At 37.5% G+C, this 19,999-nt stretch overlaps 1 protein-coding gene and 1 long non-coding RNA gene across 3 annotated transcripts; one reads left to right on the forward strand and one right to left on the reverse strand.

Moving 5' to 3' along the window:
- Positions 1 to 1,588: 1,588 nt before the first annotated feature.
- Positions 1,589 to 18,936, reverse strand: LOC113680362 (uncharacterized). The gene is made up of 6 exons (XR_016182835.1): positions 18,811 to 18,936; positions 12,547 to 13,186; positions 11,573 to 11,680; positions 7,946 to 8,051; positions 3,236 to 3,523; positions 1,589 to 2,661 (listed from the first exon to the last, which is right to left on the reverse strand). It is a non-coding gene; the product is annotated as an uncharacterized LOC113680362 (long non-coding RNA).
- LOC149034130 (pleiotropic regulator 1-like) lies at positions 6,874 to 13,609 on the forward strand. 2 transcript variants are annotated; one of them, XM_089193475.1, is made up of 11 exons: positions 6,874 to 7,009; positions 7,132 to 7,291; positions 7,948 to 8,149; positions 8,884 to 8,976; positions 9,694 to 9,843; positions 9,948 to 10,049; positions 10,559 to 10,651; positions 11,198 to 11,316; positions 12,627 to 12,766; positions 13,015 to 13,208; positions 13,372 to 13,609. In XM_089193475.1, exons 1-11 carry the CDS (start codon positions 7,006 to 7,008, stop codon positions 13,429 to 13,431), a joined length of 1,317 nt encoding a protein of 438 aa, XP_089049601.1. In that variant the 5' UTR covers positions 6,874 to 7,005; the 3' UTR covers positions 13,432 to 13,609. The 2 variants fall into 2 exon arrangements, with proteins under 2 accessions (XP_089049601.1, XP_089049600.1); XM_089193474.1 differs by having other exon boundaries at positions 6,893 to 7,009; positions 7,132 to 7,681.
- Positions 18,937 to 19,999: the final 1,063 nt, after the last annotated feature.

The raw sequence follows: 19,999 nt of genomic DNA on the forward strand, positions 1-19,999 counted from the left end.
AATCTGTAAATTTTACGCCTAATTGCTAAATTTTATGGCCATTTCACGTCTATGAGATAACTTCATTGAGACCTTTAGAGAAGGAGAGTCACAGAAAGAAAAAGAAATTGAAGAAAAAAAAAACTAAAGAGGACGTAATTAATATTGGTGAGTGATTACATTGTCTAACCGTCAAGGCGACATAAACAGAGGAAAACGGGTAGTAGTGTTGAAGACATTAGACAAAGTTTGTATATATTATTGGTTCCATATCTTAGTTTTGAACGTAGTTAAAGATTAAGGTATGGTTATATGCGAAAGAACACAAATGAACTTAATTTCTGGCAAGTTGGCGAAAGATCGAACAGCCAGCTAAGAGGTATACAAAAGCTTGGTTTCGATGAAGACAAAGCGCTAAGTTTAAAGGAATTCTTTAAGAAACAACAAATACCATTCGTCCTCTGGAGCTAGAGCACGTAAAGGCAAATATCCGAAATAGACTGGCAGAACTTAACTTTCCTGTTCAGCGGAGAAAGATCATAATGGTCGATATTTTTGGTGGGTGAACGATGAGGGAAGATGGCTGCATGTACGACTGCGAAAGCGAGGAAGAATTTAACCAGAAGTCTGCTCTTTTCAAAAAGAAATGGGATGAAATGGAAAAGGCATCAAAAAGAAAAAAAGCCTTAAAATTTACCAAATATTTCGTCAAGCACAAAGAAGAGTAGTTAAAAGACAAGATGTCTAACTACACCCGAGAGCATGCGGGCATGGCCAGCGGATTAGGTCTAAACCCCATTGAATGGCTGCACTACATGTCAAAGATTGAGATTGATAAAAATAGTTGATAAAAATGGTTGATTCTCATTCTGGCTCGACTCCACTGTCTCTTTAGAAGCTGCCGCCTCATCTGTCGTTGGCTCCATACCGCATACTTCCATCGAAGCAGTCCCACGGCCGCCCTTTCGATTTCCGGTTTCAACTCCGTCACTTCAACGGCAGATACTACTCAATCCGACCTGCAGTCTTCAACAGCAGCAACAGCTGGTCACCCTATCGTTACGAGAGATGGCTTTTAAACTAAAATGAGCGAGTTACAGAGTTAGTACAGGAGACTTTTACCGACTCTGATTGTCATACACGGATTTTAACCACAAAGCACACAACGTTGAAGAATCGAGAGATGGACGATTAAATAAATGATAAAATAATGAATCATTATTTTATTATTCATTTAATCGTCCATCTCTCGGACTGTTGTACAAAACTTTTACTTATAATGTCTCTAAGACTAGCTGTTTTTACGGTCTTAGTAACCACGTACTAAAGCATCATTTGGCACATTTAGCATTCTGTAATAACAGCTACCATTACAGAAGTTGCGTGACTTATATCACTGTATACCAACACGAGGATTGCGTGACCCATCCTACGCTAATCTAACGAGTGTCACAAAAGTGCAGCTATGACAAAAGGGCGTAAATTCATAAAAAAAAATTTCAATTAGAAAAATATTTTGAGCATTTCATCTTTTACTCTATAGACGAACACTACTGGTTCTTTCTTGGATACTCTAAGGTCCCGAATGTCGTCGCAAAATACCAGGGTATTTCTTGTAACGCGGGGTTTTATTCGCAATGGTCGCAACGCTAGCATCAAATGCGTCCTGAGTTGCATCCAGATCAAGCATTGCGGACATGTTGCGCAAAACAGCACCAGGCAGGTCAACCTAAGAGAAAAAGAAACAGGTGAGGGAAAGTAACCATGTATCTTTGCGAGGTGTTTTTAGAAGCATCTTTTCCTCCCTTAAGAGTTGAATTTTCTTAAAAGACGTTTACCTTTAACACTGACAAAACATCAAAGCATTTACATTATTTTTTCTGACAAAAAATTTTAAAATTTGGCGCCTCTCTTGCAATCACCTATAGTAAGGTGATTATGGCGAAATATGACGTGACACTTGACCAATCAGAGTTTAAGAACAACAACAACAATAAACAAACAGTGTAGTATGGTTTCATCAGTGGTATTTTTCCTACTATTCTCATTAGAACTTTTTTTAATTTCAAATATTCTCCCTTGTGCAGATTCACTCTGTGTTTGCATGTCCCACGAAAGTTTCTTTCGTGTCTATACGCACGAATTTGTGCATAAACGCGAACTTCGCTCGTAATGATTTCATCAGGGAGTTTAAGAAAACCACGAAGGCAATGGAAACAAAAGGTTTAATGAGCAGAGCAGTGACTGTGTACTGACGTGCGTTATAAATCTTAATAACTTTCTTAGCGTTCTCTACAAAGCAGTAACTTGAAATGACCAAACTCTGCGTCTGAAAAACGTGAACACAGACGGCTAATTTTTAAAATTTCTATTTCTAATTTGACGTTGCGTTCCATATTCATAATCGAGATAGTTTGGACAGTTAGAAACAAACTAAATGACTTTAGAATATTGCGAGATTCGTAGGTAAAATATAAGTTCATTGTGTAATCGACGTTGTCCACGGCGTCGCCGTTGTCGTTTCTTAAACTCCCTTTTACATCCCCACTTAACGACGTTCTCGTGATTCAAACGGCTGATCAGCTGTACTTCACGCATGATCCTCTCGTTAAACTGAGTACTCTTTGGATTCAGAGGAATCCTCTTCACAGCATAAAAGTAGTTTTCCAGCTTATTTCGTACCTGCAAAAAATAAAGAATACGTAAATGAAATAACAACAAATATTTAAACTGAATGGCGAATGAACTTCTTGGGTCTTTCTTTATTTCAGTAACGAGCTTAAAATCCAGCAACTGTCGTTTTCTATTTAACCACACGGGGCTTTCGACATTGCTCATCCCAGCAGTATGGCGATTGAGTGTCACATATAAACTTAATGATCGCCTAGTCCTCAGTAGAATACAACAATCTGAAGCGGAATCCGAAAGGTCTGTGGCTTGATTCCTCATGGGACCTTGGAATTTTTTCTTTGTCCCAGGCTAGATATAAGACACAAAAACAACAGATTTCTACATGGCAGGATATTATCGCTCTTTGTGTTTTAGCCAATGAACGTACCGAGTCAGGAAATTGGCACATGAAAAAAGTATCTTTGCATGCTTCGTGTGTGTTCCCATCATACTAAAATCACCATGTCTCCTATGAAAGGTACGGTCGATCTTGCCAATGGAAACCAATCATTATTTAGATCTAGATTTTACGGTGTTCTCGTTCTCGTCCTTGCAATCTAAATTCATACTAAAAGCTCAAGTGTACCTTAATGACATTTCTAAAACCTCCTTTTCCGGGAAACTGCAGCTCCTCATACTCGCATTTCACTCGGGATTTTGCGGTAACTACGGGAGGAATGAGAAGTCGGGCACAGGCTCTTCGCGTTCCGGATGGTCAATCAGGTATGATAGCCAATCTTCCCCTGCGTTTCCATTATTCTTTCCAACTTCCTGTTGGCCGTTCGCTAAACTACCGGATGTGACCGGGGTTAAAAATAAACGTTCGCGTCACTAAGATGCGGACCAACGGTGTCTTTCTTCAGTCTTTAAGCAACTACGAAGAAGAAGGATTGAAAAAAATACGTATTAAAAAAAGATTTAAAAAGTTATGAAAAGTACGTATACATATTCTTGCATGAACTTTGTCGACAAAAAAAGAAAAATTACCGAAAAGCTTCCAAAAAAGATAAATTCAAGAATATTCCCTGAGTACCTGAATGAATAGTCGCCCAGCAAGAAAGACAGATGACTATGAAGAATATCAAGTAGACAGCCCGAGAAAGAACCGAGGGCACTGAATTAAGAAAGCTAACTTATTCCAAACTTAAACTGTACTGACATGTAAATAATAAGTATCTGAACAGGTGCATGTTGTCTTTCAGTAATCTTTTAATTATCTAATAGCTGGAGTGAGGCCTCAAGCTTCTGTAATCAAAATAGGCCTCAAAGATCTCGACGATCCTCAGCTGAGTTATAATGATAGTACTGCACCGCTCCTCAATTTTTTCCTATGGTTGACGAGTTTTCCTTCCGAAAGAAAGAAACAGTTTTGCATTTAAAAATTTATCCGTGCATAGCCATCTCGTGTAAGCAAAATAGGCCTATATAAACACAAGACATGATAATCTCTTGATAAACATCTATTATAAAAGCGAAACCTGGTGCAAAGTTCTTTATTGACCAAGCTTGTACGGTCAAAAAGGCATGAAGTTAGCCTCGTTCTTTCATTGCGTTTTTAAGGACCTCAACTTCGTCTCAGTCCATTAAAACGTAACAAAAAGAACTCGTCCAATATGCAACCATCTTGACTGCACACTTGGTCAGTTACGCATATTTACTAGTAGTAATCAAAGATTAATAAGTGCGTTAGAAGTTTAATGAATTTAGCTAAAATCATACAAAAACAGAGGAGGAAATTAGTTGAGAGATTAAATGAGAAAGACGAAGTATTTTAAGAGCAACATGAACAATAGCAACTTTAATAGTGAAACCCAAATATGTAACCAAAGATGTTTATCTACTTAGTTACAATGTAGTTTAGATACTGATTGTGGGAGACTAACTTTTGTAACAGTAACATGAATGATAGTAACTTGAATAGTTACAAGGGATTGGTTAGTTGCAAGGGAAAATGTAACAAAACATGTTAGTCTACTCAGTATCTTGAAAAACTGAAAATGATAGAGTAGATTTTATAACAACAACATGAGGCTATGATGAAGTTCAAAATGCTATGAAAATTAGATTTTTCCATGTCTAAACGTTTCGTGTCTGTGTTTCATAGCATTGTTTAACAATTTTTCTTAACTTAACAGTAACCTGGATGATACTAACTCGATTAGTCACAAGGTAAAATGCAATAATTAAAACATGTCAATCTACTTATTTACAATGTAGTTCAGATACTAAATGAGTGAGACTAATTTTTGTAACGGTAACATGAATAATAGTAAATTGAATAGTTTCAAGAAAGTTATGAAGTTGGTAATGCTATGAAACTTTTTGCAATGTTTAAAAGTTCTGGTGTTTGCATGTCATACCATAGTTTAACAAAAAAATTTTAATAGTAACATGAATAGTAACTTGAATAGTTGCATGGGATTGGTTAGTTGCAAGAGAAAATGTAAAAAAACATGTCAATCTACTCAGTATCTTGAAAAACTGAAAGAGATAGACTAAATTTTATAACAACAACTGGAACATGAAGCTGTGATGAAGTTCAAAATGCTATGAAACTTAGATTTTTTTCCATGTCTAAATATTTCGTGTTTGTGTGTCATAGCATTGTTTAACTATTTTTCTTATCTTAACAGTAACCAGGGCCGGGTTGTTCAAAGCGCGATTAAGCAAACCCAGGGTTAGCGTCAATTTTTATTCCAGTTAAATTAATAACCAAAAGAGATTTTCTTAAGGATTCTTGCTCTTTAGTTTTATTTTTCGATTTGACTTCATGTGCAGCTTATAATTAGCTTTTGAAATCTTTTTAAACAAAAGAGATTAAATCTTTGATTAAGCTTTAATCGTGGGTTAGCAGTAATCGTCTTTTGAACAACTGGGCCCTGGATGATACTTACTCGATTAGTCACAAGGTAAAATGCAATAATTAAAACATGAGAATCTACTCATTTACAATGTAGTTTAGATACTAAATGAGCGAGACTAATTTTTCTAACAGTAACATGAATAATAGTATATGAAATAGTTTCAAGAAAGTTTAATATGAAATTCAAAAATTAAGTGCTATAAAAGTTTTTGTGATATCTAAAAGTTTTAGTGTTTGTATCTCATAGCATGAATTATTAGTAACTTAAATAGTTACTAGAGATTGGTTTGTTACAAAGGAAAATACAACAAAACATGTTAAATGGCAATTTTTTCAATGTCCACAAGTTTTCGCGTTTGCATGTCAAAGCATACTTTAACTGTGTCTAGGTTTAAGACAGCCTCTGTGATTTCCTCCTCTGTTGTTTCATTTGCAATTAAGTGACAAATTGAAAACAACTTTGGCACTGCTTCTTGATAAACCTGTAGCTGAAGCTTCTGCAGTGGTTGTTTGGAGTTTTGGATATGGATCTTGAATGTCCACTTTACACTGCAGCTGGTTGCCTTTTGTGTTACTTTGCAGTTATCGCAGACTGCAATTTTTCCCTTGATTGTAACTTTTTTTGAACATGAACAACAACAGTTGTATTTGGTGACACTGCTTATTCCTAGTATTTCTCCAATGGTTTCTGTTGTTGTTGAGATGTCACTGACTTCAGGTAATGTTTGTTTGAAGGGTTCAGCGTCCTTGATGGTGTATAAATTTTCTTGTTTTGGTGTGTTCAAGTATCTTTGATTCTGAGACAACTTTGTGTCAGAGTTATCGGTTGATTTGCTTTGTTGTTCGGCAAATTCGAGGACATCAATTCAAAGCAGGAGAGCAGCGAAGGTCTTCGGTTTGTTGTAGTTCGGACAACGCCGACATCGGGCTTTCTACATGCTCTTGGAGTACTAAAAAGTTTCCTGGTAAGGCTTTGACAAGTTGAAGCGATGAACTTTTTAAGAAACATCGCATGAAGTTTGAGAAAAATAAATGAACTTACCGAATAATCCAAAGATATCCACGGAGGCGACACGGACGTACGAGCAGCTTGCACTCGCACGAGGTATAGTTGCGTGCGCACTCGCACGAGGTATAGTTGCTTGCGCATAAAAATAGTTGTGTGCGCATGTCCACCAGGTGAGCCCGCAATTTCTTTGGCCGGCTATTGGGCTTAAAATTCGTGCGTGCGCTTAATAATTATTCAAAATGGCGCAGATTTTGAACATCGCCCGTCCAAGTAACCAAAAATCTCGAATCTTCACGCCTGGCATGCACAGGTATCCCATCGACCACAGGATCCCCAAAGATTACGACGCGTTCTCCTAACGTCGAACGCAAGAAGCGTTCTCCTAACGTCGAACGCAAGAAGCGTTCTCCAAACGTCGAACGCAACTATAAATCCACGCGGTGCACCACGGATCGTTCTTTTCGTTAGTATTTGGTGGAAGACTATGGGTAAGTATACACGTGTTTTTCTAAATTACTGTCTTTTTTTATCGATTAAAACACCACAAATACTGAGATAAACTTCAAAGTACCTCCATTCACTCCTTTAAAACTATTTTTGTTTTCTTAAGGTAAGCCAAGAGGTTTAAGGACCGCTCGTAAACTCCGAAACCACCGCCGAGACCAAAGATGGCATGACAAGGGATACAAGAAAGCGCATTTAGGAACAGCACTGAAGGCTAACCCTTTTGGTGGTGCCTCCCATGCCAAGGGAATTGTTCTCGAGAAAGTGTATGTATTTAATGTTCTTCATTCTTGATTAAGAGTCTTTGTCTGAAGTATTTTAACAATCGCTGAGCAATTTGGCTATCATCATGGACTTGTACCCTTCTTTCGATTAGAAGAATATAATTTTCCATCCCGTATCCTTGTCTGTGACACTGTTTAAGGTATTATTCCGCCGTTTGTTTGATGTGAGATCGTCGTTATATTTTTCAACGAGTAATATATGAAACTCTGCGGTTGTTTGAGTTAGTTGTCTTAAATTTATGAACGAGGTTAGAGTCACTGGATCGAGGGAAACCATGAATTTTCAGTGCTAAAATCCTCGAAAAGGAAATGTGATCTTATTCAGGCTGGAGTTCAACAACTCATGTCAGGTTTGCCACCTTCAGCAGCACAGTGAGTATTTTGTCAAGATACTGGTACAATTGTAAGGAATTGTTATCAATTTTCATATTTCCCACTTAAAGTTGCTATAGTTGCTGTTACTTTTAACAGATATGAAATTTTATGACTGAGCAGAAGAATTGTTTGCTTGAATTGAAGGACTTCTACCTGCAGATAATCTTTCAGAAATTTATCATAAACTCAATTAAATAACTGAGCTTGATTGTATTATCACTTTTTTATTCTGTTTAAATCATAATTTTTATAAAAACTCACAGACTCCGATCCCAGAAAGAAAGCCCAGGTGTTTTGGCCATTCAACAGAAGGCTTCAGCCTCAGGTGGAAAGGAGAGACTTGGGCCTTCATCTAAAGCATTGGTTTCTGTTGGAGGAAACAAATCATCGACAGCATTAATTCAGCAAAAGAAAGCGGCAACCTTGCCCAAACCACAGTGGCATCCACCATGGAAACTCATGAGGGTAACAACTTTGCCTTTTCATCTTATTTGTGAATTGATGGCTTTAAAAAAAAGGAAAATACATTTTTTACTGAAAAATTAAAAGTTAGTCAATCAACCAAAGATGTATGTACTTTTTCTTTAACATATTTTAATTTTTTATTTGTGTTTGCACTTGATGCATGTGTATTATGGGCTCACCAATTTCTAAAATACTCAATATCACTGATGTAATTATATTGGATGATAATTGCAAGTAAGAGAATGAGCTCCTGTCAATAATTTTTGAAAATGCCTTTGACTTTTGGTGACTTGTGCTATGAGAAATTATTGTAAATATAATCTTCTAGAAATTTCCAGACTGCTGAGTCATGCTGACTTACATATCAGAGAACTTTCCGGGACATTTCATCAAGTCATGTATTTATTATGTAATATTACCAAAATAGTTCTTGTGTAAGCTTCTGGAATGTTCCAGAACACTTTATGAATGTATATTAAGACTCGCTTATGTAGTAAGAGAAGTAGTTATCATCAGAGCAAAAACTGTTTTGAAAGCTATACTAAGAAGTTATTGCAGAAGACTGTGGATATAGACTGTGCTGGATGTAATTAAGTTTATTAACGATAAGTATCATATTATGTTTAGGAGTGGCTCCTTGTTAAGAACGTTACTCGCTGTTTAATAAAGTAGTTGAGTTTGTGGGACTGTAGTGTTTTTCTGTTTTTTAGATTACACCATAACTCTTGTTGCAGGTAATCAGTGGCCATACTGGTTGGGTAAGATCAGTTGCTGTAGAGCCTGGTAACCAGTGGTTTGCTACAGGATCTGCTGACAGGACAATCAAGGTACAGCAAGAACATATTTCAACTCTAACTCATCTTCAAATCTTTAGCCTCTGAACATAAGATCTGCTGATGACAGATAAAGATTAACTGTCTTTTTTGGCCTTGTTTAAAGAGGCACACATCTTGTCGCTGGGGTTACTTCTTGATCTAAATTGTTGTCCACCCTCCCTTCAACTTAAGTTCCTAAACAGCTGTCCATGCAAATTCTATATAAAACCAGAAACTTGTTCCAAAAAGAATATTTTATGTAAAACAAGAATTTGAATATAACAGTAACAGGATAGCTGTATTTGAAAAGGAATACTGAAATACAAAATTACTCATGTTATGAAATGACCCTAAATGGACAACTTTGTCATAGAAAAAAACATGAAATGTTTGTTGTTGCAAAAAGTCCTTCAACATAGGACAACAACCCCATTAAAGATTTGTCTCTTTAGAGGCAACCTGGTTTTTTGGTTAGAGGCAACCTAGCCTGTTCATCCACTGACATATATCTGGCTGGTTTTTGGTTTATCAAAGTAGGCTTGTCTCAATTTTAACCAAGTTACTTGAGATATGAAGCTGTGAGCCAGGGCCTAGATGTTTAAGTTGCTTGGTGTGCATTGCTTTTATCTCTTGCTGTGGAATGATGTAAGATTTGAGGCAATTTATTTACAAGAATGCCATCTGTCATGACATCATCTTTGAGTACAACTTACGATTTATTTTATTCAGATATGGGAGCTTGGAAGTGGCAAACTTAAGTTATCCCTAACTGGCCATATAAGTACTGTTAGGGGTTTGGCTGTGAGTCCAAGACAACCATATCTGTTTTCATGTGGAGAGGACAAACAAGTCAAATGCTGGGACTTGGAGTACAACAAGGTACTTTTACATTTCTTGAGTAAAATGACTCATTATGCTTACTCATCAATCACTCTATCAATTTGTTTTAATCAAAACTTGTTCTTGTTGTAAATGTTTTGCAGGTTGTGCGGCACTACCATGGTCACCTGAGTGCTATTTATTCACTGGATCTCCATCCTACAATTGATGTGTTGTTCACTTGTGGTAGAGATGCAACAACCAGGGTGAATTTTCTACCCTTAGTTGTTATTAACATAACTATCAGAACCAGTAACCATCTGGCCTCTGTATCAAAGTATATCAAATACACTGGTGCACCTTTTCTGAAAGGCTTCTGGAGCACAATCATTAAAATTTGGGGCCAGTTTATCATTATCATGTGAAGGATATGATGATTATAATGACAATGATGGTAACAATGATGAGTATAACAAGAAACATGATGTTGTATTTGTAGAACTGGCAGCAGGCAAAATTAACAAGCTACTTTTTTGGTTTGTACCAGCTACCACAACTGCTTTCGCACAGGAGAAAGCTTCTCATTCAGTTGACTTTCTCTGTTTTCTACTTTAGGGTGTCTTGAGAATCAATTGAATGCAACAAAATCATAGTGATACCCTTAGTATCATTTTCAAACTTTCAGTGAGTACTCTGTTGTAAGAAATTTAAATGTTGTATAAAGTATAGTGATTAACCTTTCAGATTGACTCAAGACATCGATTATTGTTTTCAGGTTTGGGACATGAGAACCAAAGCCTGCATACACACTCTGACAGGTCATACAAGTACAGTAGCAGTTGTTAAAGCTCAGGCTGCAGAGCCTCAGGTTAGTAAAATGCTTGATCCAACTATAACATGACTGGCTCCACTTTGAAAAGTTATCCTCAGACAAGTACCTGTTAATTTAACCTAGGATGATTATTCAATACCATCAGGTAGAAATGCATGATACTTTTTCCCCACATAATTGATAGTCATGCATTGAGACACATTCAGATGCGTTTTGGCATTAATTTATTGTTTCAGTTTAAATAATTATCTCTTACTTAAATGGAAAATGTAATGCAAATCAGTATTTCAGTGATCCAGTTTTTTCTTGTTGTTGTTTATCTCTGCATTCCTTGGCCTTGAACTCTAATTCAGGCTAATGGCGTATTATAAATTTTGTTATCAAAGTTTCAATCTATGTAACCTAAAACACAAGGGCATATTTGAACAATTATCCTCAGAAATGTTCTCTGGGAAGTTTTTTCAGCATCTGGAGCTGTCAATGAAATTATTTCAGCATTAAACAATACTAGTGAAGTGCAGATCAGAAGATGTTTTATACAAAGATTTTAGTAATCAGAGATCATGTTTTTCTTTTGGTTAGGTTGTTACAGGAAGCCATGACTGTACCATTCGTCTGTGGGACTTGGCAGCTGGCAAGTCTAAAGTCACCCTTACTAATCACAAGAAAAGTGTCAGATCTGTAGTGTTACATCCAACACAGTAAGTAGCAGTACACAATCAGACACATATGAATGCAAAACCTAGAATCATTGTGTTTTCCTGTCACCAGACTGGCTTATCAGTTAGTTTTTCTGTAAAATGTCAGTCAGCTAGTCAATTAGTCACTCAGTCAGTCTTTCTGGGTATGTCTGTCTATCTGTCTGCTTGTCAGCATATCCTTCCATTTCTCAGTCTACTGATTGATTTTTTTGGTGGCATGATCTATGCAAGAGTTAGAAATTCAGTCAGTCAATACCTGATGATGTTTTCCCCTAATTTTAAATCCTTGTTTTTTACACCCATGTAGTACTGGTAACATGCCTCCCCTTCCTTGATCAGAATATACTGCACTGTGCATCTTGTACTGTGAAAAAAAATCACAAAATGAAATAAATGTGCATGCATTCCAAGAACATGGTATTGTTTTTCAATAAATTAACCAGGTAAAGATGTAGGATGGTCTTCAGCTCTTGAACAAGCATGGTGACCTATATTTTTATTCCATAATATTGGTGTACAAATTATCCCCTATAAATTGGATGAATTTTAAAAAATTCATTAAAGGGAAAAAAAGATGAAGCTGAAAGTTTGTTCAAAGCCTGGTTCTCCATGATGCAAATTATGAGCTTGAAAGTAATGACTCAAGGAATGTTTTAAGTCAATGTAGTTTAAAATTAGGTGAATTTTCCACAAATAATATATCAAATTGTTCCATACGCTCTAAAATATCTACCCATTAAGTTTTTTTAAAATGTTAGCCAAAAAATCCTTGCTTCCAGCTACCTCAAAATAAACCACAAACCAATGAAATGACACACACAATTAGTATCAGAGCAGGCCTAAATGGGGTAAGCTACCTCAAAATGAACCATAAACCAATGAAATGACATACATGATTAGTATCAGAACAGGCCTAAATGGGGTAAGTTTGGCCATGTTCATCTCTTAAACAAGCACTGTGACCTACTATTATAATGGCATCTTTCTAAACAGAAACTGCTAGGGAACATTTAAGAAAAGTTCAAAAAAATTGTTCTATAACTTTCTTTTCTGAGGAATCACTTTAAAAAGAGTTCATCTATCTCATCAAGAAATTAAGCAAGTTCCAGTCAATCAAATCAGGGACATGATCATGACCCCAGTCCCCACTTGGCATGAAGAACTTAGAGTTAGCTTCAAAAGTGAACCTGCTTTATGGCTTCAAAAGGGTTGTCTCAAATATAATCACACCTGAATAACTTTGAATAACTAGCTGTGGGGTGCTGTGAAAGGACTCTTTATAATGAGATTTGTGTTTGTTTTCTTGTAAGGTTTTCATTTGCTTCAGCTTCTCCTGACAACATCAAACAGTGGAAGTTCCCAGATGGGAATTTCCTTCAGAATCTGATTGGACACAACTCTATAGTGAATTGCATGGCAGTTAACCCTGATGGCGTCTTGGTTTCAGGAGGTAAAGTTGAGGTTGCAAAAGCTTTATAACTGCAAGTGTTCCACAAAGAAATGGCACTTGTTGGAATTATTTATCACATTTGTGAGGAATATTTTAAACAATCTTTGACATGGAGTCAAGGGGATCAAAGACAACATAGACATGACCAATTCTTCAACCAGTGACACATCTCTGTATAATGAACTGAGAGATAACTTGTGTTCTTATATGTTGATGGCTAAGAGCAGATAATTTTTGTGCTTTATCAGGTGATAATGGAACGATGCATTTCTGGGATTGGCGTACAGGTTATAATTTCCAGCGATTACAGGCAGCTGTGCAACCTGGCTCTCTGGATAGTGAGGCTGGTATCTTTGCAATGACCTTTGACTTGAGTAGCAGTCGACTCATCACATGTGAAGCTGATAAAACAGTCAAGATCTACAAAGAAGATGACACAGCTGTAAGTATCACTACCTTTGTTCTAAGTGAAATAATTGCCTGAAATGGGGTCTCTATTTAGACACAATCCTTCACTTTTGCCTTACTTTGCTACTTGAAAAGCTTAAAGGTTAACGTGCTGGATACATGTATTGTGACATAATTATTGTTTGTTTTCGTTTCAGAGTGAAGAAACCCATCCTGTGAGTTGGAAACCTGAGATATTGAAGAGGAAACGATACTAGACAACTGCACTCTCCATTTTGAAAAATAGAGAACTCTAGATATCATAGCCCCTGTACCTTCAAAACTTAAAGTCTACTTTACTTTTGTCAATAGTGGGAAGCTGCAAAGTTTGAATCTGTACCACTCAAGGCCACTGTCGTAATGTTAATAAAAATACTTTTTCTGAAAATGTGAAAATAATGGTCTTAAAATGGTTAATGTTGCAAGACCAATCAAAGTATCTCTTTGTCATAAGATTAAGAGTGACACAGGAAGCAGGATTTAGAGAAAGCAGACTTGGGAAGACTTTCATCTACTCCCCAAGATCACTGGATATGAAAAGTAAATTCTCTAAAAACTGGCAAGCTGCATGATTGCAAGAGATGTACTTATACCATATCATCTTCACACCCTGTAGTGCCAAATCATCTAGGGTGAATAAAACCTACCTTGGCTTTGCAAATCTATGTTCAGTAAGTCCAAGATTCTCCCTCTCACCCAAACTCTTCTTTGTAACCCAGATTCTCACTGTTTCTTACTAAAGCTCACACTGGCATGCTAATAAACACTGGCTATCATGTTTCTGGCATGTGTGGGGTGTCTCAAGAGGACTTATAGCATAGCTAGTAAATTTGTCTAATCAAAGTCAATTGCACAAGTGTGCTTCATATTCCTATTGTGCACGCTCAAAAAAATTTTCCATTGGGTTGAAAATGTCATTAAACAATTGTTTCATACGTCATCTGTGTTTTCATGGAGATAAGAAGCACTTGGGAAGTTTGGAGAGCACTCAAGAAGCTAGAGTTGCTCTTGGCTATGCCTCAAGCAACTTTTGCACATCTTTCATGCTCTCCAAACTTCCCACATGCTTCATATCTTGATGAACGCATGTTGACGTAGGAACCAATTGTTAATTTTAACCCCAATTCACATCAAATTCTAAATACCATTTTCTTAACAATGAAGGCTTACTCTGCCCTGTTTTCAATAAGACATTGGAAATCCATAGCCTTATTTTTTAGGTTTTCAATGCACAATCACTTCACATCTTGTGGAGTTGCATTCCTTTCAGTGTCACTTGTATATGTTTGCACACCAATCTTCCCTTTCTATTGCATCAACTAAATTGTGAGCATAGACATTGCAAGATGAGCAAGTTGATTTTCCAAACCTTTTCGCTTTAAATGACCAACTACACTTCCAATAGTATGGGGAGAAATCCACTGTCTACATGGTACATTTGCAGCTAAATAATGAGTCACTACTTTTTCCCTTGCATTGGGATTCACCACTACATTAATGCAAAAACAAGAGGGGAAGAGATGCCACTAGCCAGTGTAAGGCAACTGTCTCGTTATGTTCCTTTTCATTTTATCAAATAAGAATAGGGTAGTTTCCTACATTTTAAGTCACTTTTTCTTTCAATCTCCTTTCATTCGTTCACTTTTTGTTACTGTTAGATCCAAGTGTAACATTTTTTTTGATTATTCGTTCTTGCCTAATTTGTTTTTCCTTTGCGTACGCAAATTAGTTTATACTTCCTTTCGTCCATTTGTTTAGTCTTCTTTTTTGGCGTTAATTTAGGTGTTTATCTCTTTCTGTCAGTTTTCGTGCCCTCGTTAGCGTTTCCGTGCTGTTTCATCTTCATTAGCGCCTTTCTATAGTTTTATTTTCCGCATGTTTTAGCGTATTTGAATATCGTAGTTTGTCAATACAGTTTGTGAGTTCAGTTTGGTCCGCGCTTAGCGCAGTTCTGTTTAGTTTGTTTCTAGCCTCTTCGCGTTATTCGCAGTCCTCTTTACAGAAGTTTTCTCTGGCCAAAACAATGTAAGTGTACTTCACAGTCCTCGTTTTGCAGTTTTGTTATTTCTTTACTCTAATTTACCTTAGTCGTAACTTGTAACTTTTTTGCTTTTTTTCTTCGTTTTAGTTTCAACCCACACTCTTAGTACCAAGCACGTTCGGCTCCAATAAATCTTTTTCTTTTTATTTGGTGTGTGGTGTTATTATTCAAGGCCAGGAGTCTTGCAGGTTTATTGCAGTTTCAGTTACAAACAAAGGTAATGGAAGGGAAGCTAACTGCTATATAAAAAACAAGGTAGACAGCAGATCCACACGGTTCTTTTTAAACGGAAAACAAAAGCCCCAGTTATTTCGCGTCAATTGGCGTCTGACAAAGCGTTTTTGTCCAAAAGTTGGCGATCCATCACAACCGAAGCTGCTTTCTGACACAAGCGCGCCTATTTTTTGACTGATACACTGAAACGTTTGAACTGTTTTAGCCACCCCCACAAAAAAAAAACAACAACAATATGTGCTTTCTATCACCTATCCTAAGACTAAATCATTTTGCTACAGTATTAGGTCACAGCCAAGTCTTTAAAATTGTCGCGTCAGTCTTCACGCTATGCTACTGAACGGCATAAATTATCAACCATGACATTAGTTCAAATATTTATTTCACTCCCTTTGTCTTTTTCCTCCCTGGGTTTACAGAGACTTTTTTGTCGCGCGCGGTTGAAATCGGCAATGTATAATAGATTCTTCTTTCCCAGGGGTCTGACAAAACGTTTTAGCAAGGGTCTTCGTTTTGTAGATTTAGGGGGTCTTTTCTACAAAACGAAGACCCCCTTGATTTCGCGTCTATTGGCGTCTGACAAAGCGTTTAAGTGAGGGTCTTCGTTTTGTAGATTCAGGGGGTCTATTCTGCAAAACGAAGACCCCCTTGATTTCGCGTCTATTGGCGTCTGACAAAGCGTTTAAGTGAGGGTCTTCGTTTTGTAGATTTAGGGGGGCTTTTCTACAAAACGAAGACCCACTTGAGTTCGCGTCTACTGGCGTCTGACAAAGCGTTTACGTAAGGGCCTTCGTTTTGTAGATTCAGGGGGTCTTTTCTGCAAAACGAAGACCCACTTGAGTTCGCGTCTATTGGCGTCTGACAAAGCGTTTAAGTGAGGGTCTTCGTTTTGTAGATTTAGGGGGTCTTTTCTACAAAACGAAGACCCACTTGAGTTCGCGTCTATTGGCGTCTGACAAAGCGTTTACGTAAGGGCCTTCGTTTTGTAGATTCAGGGGGGCTTTTCTGCAAAACGAAGACCCCCTTGATTTCGCGTCAATTGGCGTCTGACAAAGTGTTTTTGTCAAAAAGTTGGTGATCCATCACAACCGAAGCTGCTTTCTGACACAATCGGGCCTATTTTTTAACTAATACACTGAAACGTTTGAACTGTTTTAGCCGCCCCCACAAAAAAAAAAACAACAACAACAATATGTGCTTTCTATCACCTATCCTAAGACTAAATCATTTTGCTATTAGGTCACAGCCAAGTCTTTAAAATTGTCGCATCATCACGCTATGCTACTGAACGGCATAAATTATCAACCATGACGTTAGTTCAAATATTTATTTCACTCCCTTTGCCTTTTTGAGAATAAGTAAAATTGCCAGGCTAATAGCCAATGTTGCTGCTGCCACTACAAATTGTGAATGCTACTATCTCTAGTAACTTTCCTAGTATTAAGCAGAGTACTGAATATTTCCTACATGCTGTAAAATTACTACATAATGGGAAGCTTAAGATCAGCTAGAAATTGTGAAATACCTCGTGTTACAAAAATACTTTAATGCTGTACAACTCCTGCACCCCCTAAGCTGGCCTCCTTTGCGATTTAAAACCGCATCAGTCTAGACAACTGATGCACCCCTTTTTGTCGCGCGCGGTTGAAATCGGCACCGTATAATAGATTCTTCCTTCCCAGGGGTCTGGAAAAGCGTTTTAGCAAGGGTCTTCGTTTTGTAGATTTAGGGGGGCTTTTCTAATCTAGGATTAGTATTACACATCCAGAGGGACCCCATGCGGAAGATGATTAAATCTTGAGCTTCTAAAGGCGAATACAGTATTTGTTTGGTGAAATCATTGATACCTTTCTTATCGTACCACGGAGGATACTACAGGGGGTAATGTTTAGATTTTTCTTATGGCCAGAAATTCTCTTTCGATGATATCATGAAGTTAGTTCATATTTCTAATGCTAACGTGCGTGACTCGTCTCTGAACCATATCGTGATATTTTGTATGGGGCTCTCCAACAGGAAATGGACTTCCTTTCGAATGTATGTGTGTATATTCGATGCCGGCGGCGGTATTAGATGATAATAAAACGAGAATGGGTCATTGAAAACGGAAAAAAAAGAAAAACTGACAGTCGTAAACAAGATTCACGCTTCGAAAAGTCCTCGAAGTTTTTTCCTGCGAACAGCCGAGAGCGAACGATATAATGAAGCTCAGTCCGCGGGTCGAATATGCCAACTTTAAGCCGAAAGAATGTCTCTTTCATCGGCACCCTTAAGAAATGAAACTACCCCTTCACAACCTAAAATAGAAAGGCATCAAAATAGCTATAGAACAGATTATAATTCGACGCAAAGACTAAAATCCTTTTTTTTTAAGCTGATCGAGTCAAACTAGACATGATCGATCGGTGAAGTTGGTAAGAAATTGAATTTTCGTCGCCTTTATTAACTAAAAAAAAGAAAATTTGAAGTCCATCTTGTCTCGATATCGAAAATATGTCAAATACATTTAAGTAATGCGAATGCATTTTCATTTTCCATCACTACCATTCCTTTTCATTTGTCGTGGCCACTTTTCCCTTTCCCTTCGTTCCTGTTCCTGATTCCTGCTCTTAATGACACCAGTCTGTGCAATTGAATTTATGGTTGTTGGTTTATGTACAATCTCATATGCCTAAGCGTTTAGTCGACTTGCTGTGGATTACAAAGTCTTGGATTCCTAGTTAATTTTGAATTAATACGTTTCTTTCCGCATTCCTCCTTGTTCTAATCTTAAATCATAGCTTCGGTATTCAAATTAGTCAACCAAATCACTGCGTGGGATTTGATTTATGCATTCATCTACGATACGGTTCAGAAGTTTGCTGGTCGGTGCATCGCGAGTTAGGCCACTAACTTACTTTATGTCGAGGATAGAATACTGTTATGTTGTAACTTCCTTGTCAATTACTAGTCTACGGCTAAACAGAGACTACAGATTGGATAATTCCCTCCTTATCGTTAGATCACTGTAGTTTTCATATGTATGAATCTTAAATAGTCAGCAGTAAGAATGGGCTGAATAAATTAGAATGCCTTTGAATGGAAAACACGAAAGGAAAAAAAAGGTAAATTCTGCAGGGTCCAGTTTCGTGATAAATCAGCCCAACTCTTGATATAGATCGTTTCCGTCCTGGGAAACATAGGAATGAATGTCTTCATCGGATTACTACTGAGCGTCGTCATTGCGAAAACACTTCAGCTAATAAAGTGGTACGAGTAACAAAGCTGAAATCAGGACAGCGGACAGTTAAATACCTTACGGGTCTGCGTAGTCAATACTTACCAGTCTCGTTGTAAAGTTGATCTGTTTCTGGATGGATTTTATATGCAGCTAACTGCAAGCGAACGATAACCCAGTCGGAATACAATGAGTTCACCAACCGTGGTAGGCCGCAAAGGTCGCAAAGTTCCGGTGCGTTTTACCAAGGAATGATAGGAATGGCACACTTGATCGCAAACAATATTATGCAACCGTTTTTTTTTTGTTCTCAGTTTTGTTCCTAAGTCTGATTTAATTCCTCTCATAAACCTAGATAACCGAAGCCCAACCCCAGAGTGGAGGGTGAATTACTTATATAACTTGTTTTCTTGCGGAAAGTAAACCGATTGTCGATGTAGCCGTTAAGGTTTAAATCAGGTTGAAAACAGTTTCATTTGGATGAACACAGATATAGTTTCTTTCGTTTCGTTTCTTTTCTGTTTCCTCTCCCTCCTTCGCTCTGCTCAGGACTCTGACACACAGAGCAATCTGCCTCCGTTTGGTCATGATCACCAAAGATATAAAAACTGGGCAGAATTTTTTCGCAGGAGATTGTGGCTACGAATTGATGAGATAAATGTGCTTGCTCAAAATGGTCAAAAACCGGAAAAAGAAGGTTTAAGGTGAATAATTATGCGGTCAGTTCTCACTGTTGTGTATGTTCAGATATTGCTGGAGTGCGATCAGTAGGGATTTAAAATAGCATACGTAGACGACCAGCACATTGTGATCAGTTGACCTAACCTTTTCGTAAATACTACACATGAGACCACTGTTTTTCTCTGCAATGCACTCACCGTCTGTCACACAAATAACCTTTACTTGGCCTTTGTCAGTGTACACCAGCTCCCAGCTTCTATAAAATAGCCTGACGCTTGAAGCCGGTTCTTGGTAGTGCAACTTGTATTGCGCAACAAATACCGCTATTCACTTTTGTTTATGTATGCGGTTTGTTGGGAATATTTCGGTTGCTCAACATATTTGAATAACAAAGCTGCTGTTAAAATGAGTTTTTGTTATGTTTCAATAAGCTTGGGAAAGCTGCACGTGATGTTCGCCATTCGATCACGTATACTCAAAACGAGTGTGAAATGGTACAGTCAAACCACGAGTATTCTAATAAAACTCGCGCACTAAACATGGCCAACCTTTACGAAGCCAGTGTCATAGTAGTTCAGTTTTGGCAGTGTAGTTTTGGTTAAACATTGTACTG

The sequence above is a fragment of the Pocillopora damicornis genome, chromosome 14 (assembly GCF_964200805.1).
Source record: "Pocillopora damicornis chromosome 14, jaPocDami1.2, whole genome shotgun sequence".
NCBI lineage: Eukaryota > Metazoa > Cnidaria > Anthozoa > Scleractinia > Pocilloporidae > Pocillopora > Pocillopora damicornis.